Source organism: Orussus abietinus, unplaced genomic scaffold (genome assembly GCF_000612105.2).
Source record: "Orussus abietinus isolate OABI.00-Male unplaced genomic scaffold, Oabi_2.0 scaffold71, whole genome shotgun sequence".
NCBI classification, from domain to species: Eukaryota; Metazoa; Arthropoda; class Insecta; order Hymenoptera; family Orussidae; genus Orussus; species Orussus abietinus.
The window spans coordinates 203,339-214,409 of NW_019394238.1; the positions used below are offsets into that span (position 1 = coordinate 203,339).

At 37.3% G+C, this 11,071-nt stretch overlaps 2 protein-coding genes across 6 annotated transcripts in view; one reads left to right on the forward strand and one right to left on the reverse strand.

The window, feature by feature from the left end:
- The window catches only part of LOC105701142 (myosin-VIIa), a 29,151-nt gene extending 26,253 nt beyond the window's left edge, over positions 1-2,898 (forward strand). For 3 of the 4 annotated variants that reach the window (XM_012427606.2, XM_012427597.2, XM_012427591.2), the window contains exons 21-28: positions 62-458; positions 534-716; positions 793-994; positions 1,078-1,209; positions 1,429-1,525; positions 1,693-1,790; positions 1,911-2,080; positions 2,292-2,898. In XM_012427606.2, coding sequence (XP_012283029.1) covers positions 62-458; positions 534-716; positions 793-994; positions 1,078-1,209; positions 1,429-1,525; positions 1,693-1,790; positions 1,911-2,080; positions 2,292-2,498 — 1,486 coding nt within the window. In that variant the 3' untranslated portion in view covers positions 2,499-2,898. The remainder of the gene's footprint in view (positions 1-61; positions 459-533; positions 717-792; positions 995-1,077; positions 1,210-1,428; positions 1,526-1,692; positions 1,791-1,910; positions 2,081-2,291) is intronic. The other variant, XM_012427614.1, reaches the window with a different exon arrangement.
- A 733-nt stretch (positions 2,899-3,631) lies between these two features.
- Positions 3,632-9,416, reverse strand: LOC105701163 (suppressor of hairless protein). 2 transcript variants are annotated; one of them, XM_012427636.2, is made up of 3 exons: positions 8,704-9,416; positions 8,468-8,598; positions 3,632-7,051 (listed from the first exon to the last, which is right to left on the reverse strand). In XM_012427636.2, the coding sequence occupies exon 3, from the start codon at positions 6,963-6,965 to the stop codon at positions 5,445-5,447; it is 1,521 nt and encodes a 506-aa protein (XP_012283059.1). In that variant the 5' UTR covers positions 6,966-7,051; positions 8,468-8,598; positions 8,704-9,416; the 3' UTR covers positions 3,632-5,444. The 2 variants fall into 2 exon arrangements, with proteins under 2 accessions (XP_012283059.1, XP_012283050.1); XM_012427627.2 differs by lacking the exon at positions 8,468-8,598 and having other exon boundaries at positions 8,704-8,857; positions 8,922-9,415.
- Between the last annotated feature and the right edge of the window lie 1,655 nt (positions 9,417-11,071).

Genomic DNA, 11,071 nt, shown 5'->3' on the forward strand with positions numbered 1-11,071 from the left:
GGCACTCATCGTTTTAGAAACATTTTCTTCACGTGCGCTTTAATAATTTATATTCCTTTAGGGCTCCTCCAAAGAGAACCATGTCAAAAGCTTTGACACTTACCACTACTCGCAGAAGTCACGCCGATGAACTATGGCGTCATTCAAGGGATCCTATCAAACAACCTCTTCTAAAGAAATTAGTTTCTAAGGAGGAATTAGCAGAAGAAGCTTGTTACGCTTTCAACGCCATTTTGAAGTATATGGGCGACTTGCCAACTAAAAGGCCCCGAGTCGGAAATGAATATACAGATCACATATTTGATGGGCCTCTGAAAAATGAAATATTGCGCGACGAAATCTATTGTCAAATAATGAAGCAGTTGACTGACAATCGAAATAGGTTGAGTGAGGAAAGAGGCTGGGAATTAATGTGGCTTGCAACGGGCTTATTCACCTGTAGTCAAAGCCTTCTTAAGGTATAACATTCATTTCACGTGTATATTTTTCTATCAACTTCATCGCGGAAACTCAAACTTTTTATATACTTATAGGAATTAACTTTATTCTTGCGGACGAGACGTCACCCAATTTCTCAAGATTCACTACAGAGACTTCAAAAGACGTTACGAAATGGTCAACGGAAGTTCCCGCCACATCAAGTAGAAGTTGAGGCGATACAGCACAAAACAACGCAAATATTTCATAAAGTCTATTTCCCAGACGATACGGATAAGGTAACTCACGAACAAGTTATAAGGTTTCTTTTTAATATTCTTCAAGTAAAATATTAAAATAAATATCATTTTTCAGGCATTTGAAGTTGATTCGTCAACAAAAGCGAAAGACTTTTGCCAAAATATAGCTCAACGTCTTAACCTACGATCTGGAGAAGGATTTAGCTTGTTCGTCAAAATTGCCGATAAAGTAATATCTGTCCCCGAAGGGGATTTCTTCTTTGATTTTGTACGACACTTAACAGATTGGATTAGAAAAGCACGACCATCAAGAGACGGTACGTCTCGAGTTATACGATTTTCTAAAATTACGTAGATATACTAAAAGTGCAATTAATGAAAAATAGCTTTATATTTGTAGCAGGTCTCTCACCACAATTCACGTACCAAGTATTCTTTATGAAGAAATTGTGGACTAATACGGTACCTGGTAAAGACAGAAATGCGGATTTAATTTTTCATTATCATCAAGAGTTGCCTAAATTACTGAGAGGTTAGTAACATAGTGTCATTTATAAGTAGGTTATAAAATATGACAGAATTATCTTAATAGCTTAGTTAGAGATTGATACGCATGAAGAAGATATTATTCAGTAGAGCAAAATTGAATAGGTTTTTTTTTTTCATAGTTTTCATACTTGTCACAAAAAGTGCTTTATATTTTTGCACGCTTCGCGTCGTTTTATAATGTAACGACTTATTCGTCTCTCAGGATATCATAAATGCACTAAAGAGGAAGCATCAAGACTGGCTGCATTAGTATACAGAGTGCGATTTGGAGAAAGCAAACAAGAATTACAAGCAATTCCGTAAGCACAAAAATGATTTAATTAATTACATGGTACTTTAAAAATACAATACTCTTCTAGTTAGTATTTCTTTGTTCAATTTGTATTAGGTCAAGCCTATTCATATTCATTCATAAACATTACGAAGTAGTTGCCAATATCATTAATATAATATGTTATTGTTTTAGTCAAATGTTGCGGGAGTTAATACCTACTGACTTGGTAAAGGTGCAAAGTTCCAATGACTGGAAACGATCCATAATAGCAGCCTACAATCAAGATGCTGGTAAGTTGTATACCTATGTTAAGTCCGATTCAATAAAGAATCAGTGTTGCTATCAAGAGAAATAATGAAAATTGTGTAAAAACTGTTTATATTGTAAGGATTTTTACTTCATTGTTTCAGGCATGAGTCCAGAAGATGCAAAAATTACCTTCCTGAAAATCGTTTATCGTTGGCCAACATTTGGGTCTGCATTTTTCGAAGTCAAACAAAGTACAGAGCCAAATTACCCGGAAATGCTATTAATTGCCATTAATAAACATGGAGTGAGCTTAATACACCCTCAAACGAAAGTAAGTTGAAAATATTTTACCTCCACTAGTTTAACGATAGCAATATCAATAGCAACAGTCCAACTAAATTGGTAGTTTTGTTGTATATGATGCAATGTTGTACTAGAACAGAAATCATTCGGCGAGAGCCTTCACGATTCAGCTTTCGCACAAAAACAAACGGGTATTGCATTTAATATTAAAAATTAATATTAACACTTCAATTTTTTAGGATATTTTAATAACACATCCCTTCACCAGAATCTCCAATTGGTCATCCGGCAATACTTACTTCCACATGACCATAGGGAATTTTATGCGAGGCTCTAAGCTTCTCTGTGAAACGACTCTGGGTTATAAGATGGATGACCTTTTGACCTCGTACATCTCGTTAATGCTTACTACGATAAACAAACAACGTACTATAAGAATAAAGTAATCGTGACATCACAAATTTTGCCAACATAACACAAAAAATTAGTTGTCTTTGTATCATATACATATGTTTCTAAGATATTTAATAGAAGTATTTAAAAAATAATAGGATTTAATTCTGTATGAAAAGAATTAAATTATGCTTTTATAAGATGACTGGTAAGAGATATCGATGATGCCGTCGCTGATGTTACATTGAAAATTATTCAGATTTATTTGGTACAATTTTTAAGCCCCTTTTTTTTACAAAAGCATATGATCGATCATGATTTAAAATTAGTTACAACTTTTATGTACACAGAACACTAATTAAACTTATTGTACATGTTCTATTTACATTTAAGGTCATCATAGGTTTTGTAAAATATTGACATGCTCGTAATAAATATAATTGGAGGGTTTGACGCTCAACTTCTTTTTCAGTACTTGTCCTGATCGATTTATATGAATTTTTGCAGAATGCAGAGTTAATGTTACGATCCTGGGAGACGTGCAAAGGTGTAATTCCGAATAAGAATTAGTTTTTAACAAGGAATTTTCACGGGACTTTAATTTCTATTTTTAAACGCAAGCATTGAATTATATTTTCACCAATTTTAGCGACCCTTGAATTTCTGTGCATTGACAAATTTCACTAAATTTAAGCAGGACTGACTTCTGCGTGTTTAAGTGGCGTTTACAAAGTATACCGTGCTTGATGCATTTAGACACTTTGAAGCGTAACGTTCTCTCGGTAGGGAAAAGGATATGATAATTATTAATTTTAAATTACTGCTGCGGGTGCTAAAGATAACCATGATTGCCGTCTTCGCGATACAGATGTTAATTGTGGGTAAATTCTCATGGAACGCTCGCCAACATTTTATGGTAACAATGGATTACTTCAGGAAGGCATTCCCAAGTAGATTTTATCTTGTTTCCTCTTTGGACATACTATACTCGTCAGGTTGGCATTTAAAGCCAAACTGTACATGTTTGCCGCATGATACTATTAATATAAATACATAGTATGTGTATGAATTTTAGCAACACTTATTATAATCGCTTTTCGGGCGTTTCACATCACACAGAGATTTGTACATATAATTGCCTTCTGAAATACCCACAGAAGTGCTTGATTATTAATAAAAATAAACATTTTGTAACAAAATTGGGATAGTTGTTTATTCCCTAAGTATTGTAGTCCAAGCATATTACAAAGAAATATTTTACAACATGTATTAGTCTCTTACATTGTTTTCGTTTATCAGTTATTTTTTGCAAGAGCTGTGTTACAAGCCTTAAGGAGTTAAAATATTACAGATACTTCTCTTTTCAATGCCATAAATAAGTGCTTAATTATGCGTATATATATCTACATTTCTTACCAGTAAGAGATTGCTTCCAAGCGTTTCCGGATATTATAAAAAGCATCCTCGTCACTAATATTTAATGAAACTGAATTTGTTTAAAATGCATTTTACACTTTCTATTGCCACTAAAATTGTTATATTCACGACTTAACAGCCTTTCCTATTTCTATCTAGCAAATATAGAACTAAGTGTTTCCTTCCGTGTCTACAATTTTTATTTCCGTATAAATAAAAATGTCTTGTCTTTCATTTTTGGAAGTTTACTTTTCTCATACATAATTGACGTTACTTTAAAAATAATTTACAAGGATTACATAAAAATGCCATATTCTTTACAAAAACTTGATTTTTAAGTCATTCAAAATCTCATTGTTCCATGTAATAAAATAATCGGTTTAAATACCCTTAACTAAAGATATATTAAATGTACATTTTAGAGCACAGGGAAACTTACTTAATTATGATTTCTAGAACACAGATACTTTACGCAACTTAGAATTGAACTACGGTTTGTTCAGACGGATTATTTATAAATTTTAATCAAGACCTGACTGTAAAAATGTCATGGAATATTGCATTAATCACTAGATTACTGTATGTATAATTGACTACTAATTATACTGTATTTGTTGAATACAAGACAAAACAGTTACTGTAAATTAAAGATTTACTCCTCATTTATTTTCGAGAAAGTCGACACAATTGTTGCGTTGAACAAATCAAAATTAACAGTCTTGTTTGATATATTTTCCTTTTGAAATATTGCATTTATTTCTATAAGCATTAAACAGAATATGTTCAGTCAAATGTAGCACCTACTGGTGCAGAATAAATTGTAATCAAAAGTTTAAAATGGAATTAAGAAGAAACGTTGAGTTTAGCTAAATATTCTGAAAAATTATATTGGAGCACGCATCCAATGAACTTTATGCTTAGTCAAAATGTTTGGATACATACTTATATATGGCTTTATGTATGTACATATTTATACGTACGTGTAAGATAAATATTACCTATAAAATGCCATAAAAATTGCATTCCACTCCTGCATAAGTTTTCATAATCATCGGAAAAACGAAAGCAACGCATCTTATAATCTACTGACTTATAGCCTCGGATTGCATTAGATTAGTCACGATGCATCAAGCATACACGCAGTCACTAACTTTAACTGTACAAATATTTACGCTATATAGTATGTAGACATTTAACTATACGCACATACGTGCATTCGATCTTAAATCTTTCGATCTACTTTATGCACGTCTGTATAGGAGCAACGCATATTACGTGGTTGAATTGAAAATTTACGGTTGCAAGTTTGAGCTGATTATCTCCACGAGTTCCTCTTAACAATCTGAGCTTACATTTACATATTAACACACACAGATGTGCCCAACTCTGTTGCAGAGATCAATCGATTGCTACGTATCAATATTCTCTAATTTCTGCGTTTTGTCTCTAGTACTTAATGGTTTTTCTTTTGCAAGGCAAGAGTTGTTACCACTTTGGGCATCGCTATCGCTGGATACTAAAGAATTATTGCGTGCGTTACCGAAGTGTGGACTTTGGTTTACATTGTGGTTATTATCAAAACATCAGAGGCCCGACTGTGGTGGTTGATGTGTACTCCAGGGCACATCGGCTATAGCCGGAGGCATGCTAGCTTGATTGTGCATGGCACGTGGTGCTCTCATTATTTCGTCTGCTGGAGGGCAATGTGGACGTGGTCCAGGTTCAGGTGTATAGGTAAACGTAAGTCCAGTGGCATAAATAATACCGTCATTACGTACTAATGAAACTGGCACTTGTGTTGGCTGACGTACCCATAACCATTCTCCTCTAAACAACGATATATCAGGTACAACGCAAAGCATACTTTCTTGACATCTGTACATAGTTTCAGCTTCGACGTCACCGAACCATACTTGAAGATTCGGGGTAAAATTGTCACCGGTCAATTCAAGCATCGCTACGTCTCCACCCCCATTGAGGTGCAAACTGTGCACAAGGGGTACAGGAGTCACTGGAGAACGAACGGGTCCCATACCTTCAAAAAATTGGTACTCTGCTTTGTCGGTGCTGATTATCGTCCAGCAAGCACCGTCATTTATCATCTCTTTATTCGTTTCCTTAGGGCACGGTGTTGCTTGAAACTGAATGATACGTTCTTGGGATAAACAAAGATACATGTGATCGGTGTCTTTCATGTAAAATGCACATTTGTGCAATTGCGAGACTGGATCGTCCGCCTCCAAGCTAGCCATTTGCTTGTCAACCTTACGAATAACAAGACGCGGAAGTGCCATTCCGGTTACGGAACAAACCAGCTTCACGGTACTACCGTAGTGTACATATCCATCGCGAACTTGAAACTCTTCGGATTCACTTTCGTTATCATCCAGTAAATGAATAGTGAACGCTCCCCACTGCGTTGAACTCGCATGAAAATTACCGTTTTCCACGTGGAGATAACGAGTGCTAACAGTTTGAGACCTCAACCTATTAAATAAAGCTACTTTTGTTCCACTGGCAATGCACAAATCTGCGTTCTTCAGTGATTGCTTCTTTTTGGAAGGCTTCGATATCACTTTAATACGTTTACTGTGAAATACACCAATGTCGTGACCACTACCATAAAACATTTTCACCGATAGCATAAAATGTTTTCGTTTATCCGAGTCCGATATGTATAGGGTTTTCGCAGCACAGTACTGCTTTCCATTATTGAGATCAAGTTGTTGCATATCCTGATCTGAATTACCTATACCTATAAAGGCACAGAGCTGAGCCGACTGCTCTGTTTCCCCTTCACGTAGCATTTGCTCTTGTCGCATTCTCCAGCCATCTCCGAATAAATAGATACAGGGTGGAGGGCAGAAAAATCGTTTCTCGTTACCATATGACTTTTGAGCGACTTTAGCGTGCAAAATAACAATAACCATATCACTCCGATCACGTAAATAACGCTCCATTGCTTCACGAGTTAGTCGTTGATCCTGATGATCGGGTCTATATACTCCAGAGCCGAATCGTGGATATGCTGACATAACAGCTGTCGGAGAAGGGGGAGATTGCATGCCATGTGCCATACTGGGCAATCCGAACTGATGTGGCATATTTAATTTCGAATTTGTTATTCCCAGCCAAATAAAAGTGTCCGCTCGACCAAACTATGTTTTCATTCTTCTCTTAATGCTTTTACCTGAAATCAAAATAAGTACATATAAATTAACAAGTACATTCGCATTAATAAATATAATTTTTTCCATCATTTCTATATCACTCTGCAACATTCGACCATAAATAAAAGCGAAGAATATCAACTCCACTTTCAATATTTTGAAATTGAAGAACCTCTCCGTAACATATCATTTACAAATATGTGTTCCACTGCAAATTCTACTAACTTTAAAGTTAACGTATATGAACATTTAGTTTTCATATCATATACAACACCTAGTTATGAACATGTTTTGAAGTATGAATAGATATACGTTCTTGCTTAGTACTTAACACGTGGGAATCATTTGTTTTTCATAGCACGTAATTAACCTGAGATATCTTGCTTTGAAAGAATGACTGAGAATTGCTGGTCTTCGTGCAGGAAATAGGAAATGGGTATGAATCGTGGGAACGAAGTTGAACTCATTTTTCCCTGCATGAATTAAGGTTCTTCTATTTGGTACGCAGTAGAGCTACAACGAACAAATCTTCGCCACTTCAGTTGTAAAAGAAACGTCGGTGTATTTATTATTTTAACTTTAATAATGCCTTTTATCTGTTAATAAAAGGCATTGTTATAATTTAATGACAAATATGTTTTTGTAATGACAGAGATGCTTTTTTAAATATGTTGTCAATGTATTAAAGTTACACTTTAACAATTTTTATACATAAACCTTTATCAATAGTTTCGGAATCTGAAAGTTCAAAATTTCATAGTAGATAGAATGAAATTTTAAATCTGATAGTTTAAACAAATAAACAAATTTACGTATTGAACAAATGGCGACATTGACAATAAATCTGTGAGGACATGTTTTAAATAAAAACATTTATGTTTACACTTGAAATTGAATCTCGGTATTGCAGGGACTACTTTTACGTTTCAACTACGTAGAATCAATGACTATGTTTCAACAATATCTCTAGTGTGTTATTATGTTAACCGAATATACTTTCAAAAATTTCACATTATATCCTTTTGCAATCCCTAAAAGTTTTTTAATTCAGTATTTATTAGATGTGTTAACAGAGGTATTACACCCTGATTTTCATAAACAGCGAATAAGGGAATAAATGAAAAATGAATTTTATCTAAAATACTATTGTTTTTTGTTTCCAATGCATAATTTCTCTTACACAGCATCACAGTAGGTGGAAAATCCAAAGAAAACGGAAACTAATCCCAATTTTACTATTAAAACAAGGAAGCAAATAGATATTCTATGCATCGAACGAATTCAAGTACCCTCTGAGAATTTGTGATAGATTTGAAAATATTTGTTGATTAAGTAATATCTGCAGGAACGGTTACCCGTTCATAGCGTAATTTGCCTGTCCATTCAGCCAAAAAGAGGATGGATAAAAAGAAAGGGGCTAATTCAAACTCCCTTACAAAAAGTCCCAAAAGATTGTGAAAATATGTTGGAAGCTGGTTGGTAGCATTTTTGAAAGTATCCCAATCAGCGGCGTATTTCTCTCAAGTCCTGACAATCGTTGGAACGATCAGCTGGTCCTCGGAGGGACCTAAGATAAAAACGTACAGTAACAGGACGATTTGTTTATTTACGTTACAGCACGAGGAACGACGGGTCACCGTATGCAAGCAGGTTAAACGCTCTCAAGCCTCACCTCAGCCGACACAAGTGTCCAAAATAAGACGCTCCACTCTCCGAACCATCTTCCTGCGGGTGCAGAGAATTTTACAGGGTGCAGCAAACCGATCGGATCCGCTCTCGAGATCGAGGATCACGTTTTGCACGGCCGTCCGCCGTGGCTGCTATCCCTGCAGTTAATCCATTCAAAAAACACCTGTTCACTTTCCGAATTTTCAGAACAGTTTAGCCAACCTCGAAGCGCGGCGCAGGCGCGCGCGCAATTCAAACGGGCCAAAGTCGGGTGCGCCGCGGGTCGCCAGGCAGAAATTCTCTCGTCGCTCGTCAGCGTCGCCTGCGCGAAACGGGCGTGGAGGATAACCTGAAAAATCCGAACCGACTCGACGAGTTCGAGCACGCGGCTCGGGCGATCGTCGGCGGTGAGAAGAGCGCCGTAGCTTGGCGCGCGACCGTCCTTTGCGGTGCTCGCCGGGTAACTAAGTTCCCTGCGACACCGTGGAGTCATTACTGCCGCATAAGTGGCCGTAGTTTCTATTGTTTTACCGTTGTACAATGGCCCGACCGACCCCAGCGCCTCGGAGCCGCTCCTGGCCTCGCGGCCCTTCCACCGGGGCCCCCTCCCCGAGCGAACTCCCTCCTGCCCGCGCCGCGGAATTGCTGCCGCAAAAGGATGTTGGGGTTACCCCGGGGGGCGTGGGAAAAACCTGCTGTGGGAAAGAGTGGGTGGCCTCTACCTCACTCCACTTCTGCGATGATGACGATACGATATACGCCGGCAGCGCTCGTAAACGTGCACGACCGCTCGGCCGGACTCGGCCGGGTTCGGCCAAGCTCGGCCGCGTGAGAGTCGCGCCCGAACGCCGAGCATGCGAGAACCCATCGGCCCTGGACGCTCGAAGGTGTGAGTCGCTTGAGTGTGTGCGTACGCTTCACCCTCTCGAAGGTATGAGTCGCTTGAGTGTGCGTGCACGCTCACCCGCTCGTAGGTGTAAGTCGCTCGAGTGTGCGCACGCTCACACTTCGCCAGCGCGCGCGTCGGCTGCACGGATAATGCCGCTCTCGTATCACTTTTATCCACGTCTATTTGTAAACACGCAAATTCGTGCCGTCTCGCTAATGCAAGCGTCGTGGCCGACGTATGCGATCTAATGACGTACATACATATATATGCATATATATACTTACAAAAAGTATATGTCGAGCCAGACCACGTGTGTGGCAAACATGAGGGCACATCCATAAAAGTCGGAAAGCATCGGGAAAATGCCGCCGATTTGTAAATATTAATAAAAGAGGTTCGCGGGGACCTTAATTATCGGCGTTCCGTGAGTACGGTTGCGTAATGAATGACCGCGTTTTAATGATGACGTTTAGATCTGGAGTAGAGTTTGCCTTGGACGTTTCCTTTTAACAGAGGTATTTTGAGTTTCATGGAAAAATGTAGAGAGTAGGATAATTAAATTATTTAAGGTGATATGAAAGAGTCATTCTAAATATATAAAGCGTCAAAGTATTTATAAAACTTTTCTCCAAACTGGGTGCACCGAATCGTTGGTAACTTTAACGCGTGATTATGGAGACCCTAAGGAAAAACGCGATGCTCATGAAATCTCATTTTTCAAACAAAAATATGCGTCCTTGGTTCTAGTCCGGGATACATAAAAAATTTTGTTTGAAAAATTAAATTTCATGAGCATCGCTTTCTTCCTTAAGGCCTCCATAATCACATGAAGTTTCAAATTATTCGGTGCACCCTGTTTGGAGAAAAGTTTTATAAACATTTTGACATTTTGGTATATATATACATATATACACCAAATGTATATATATATAACACAATATATATAACACTTTCATATCAACTGAATAAGATGAACTAAATGAGAATTGAAAATCTTTTCTCCTGCTTTTCAAATTCCGAGATCATTACCCTTGAGAATCGTTATATATATTTATTGACGTGAGAAGAAAATGCCAAATAAATCTTGTTCTCCGAATCATGTTTTACTAGTACATCATTTCAAATTAAAATGTCTTAATCAATTGACGCTTGTGATTGGTATTATCATTTATTTAGGTTAATTATGCGTATTCTATCACAATTGACGTTAATTAATGACTGTGATACTATTCAAAGGTTCACGAAAGTTTATTTACAGCATTTCATTATGAATCTACATTTCCCCTCTCAACAATGGCTTGAAGCGTTCAACTATTCCCAGACAATCTCAGAAATTAATTTCCCACGCATTTCTCATAGGACATACGTGTGATAAATTTACGCGGTTGCATAAAATATGTACGTGTTTTCTGATTGTTAATGACAGTCCAGTTACTGACGCAATTGCCATGACATTAAACTACACAATACGGGGATGAAGAGC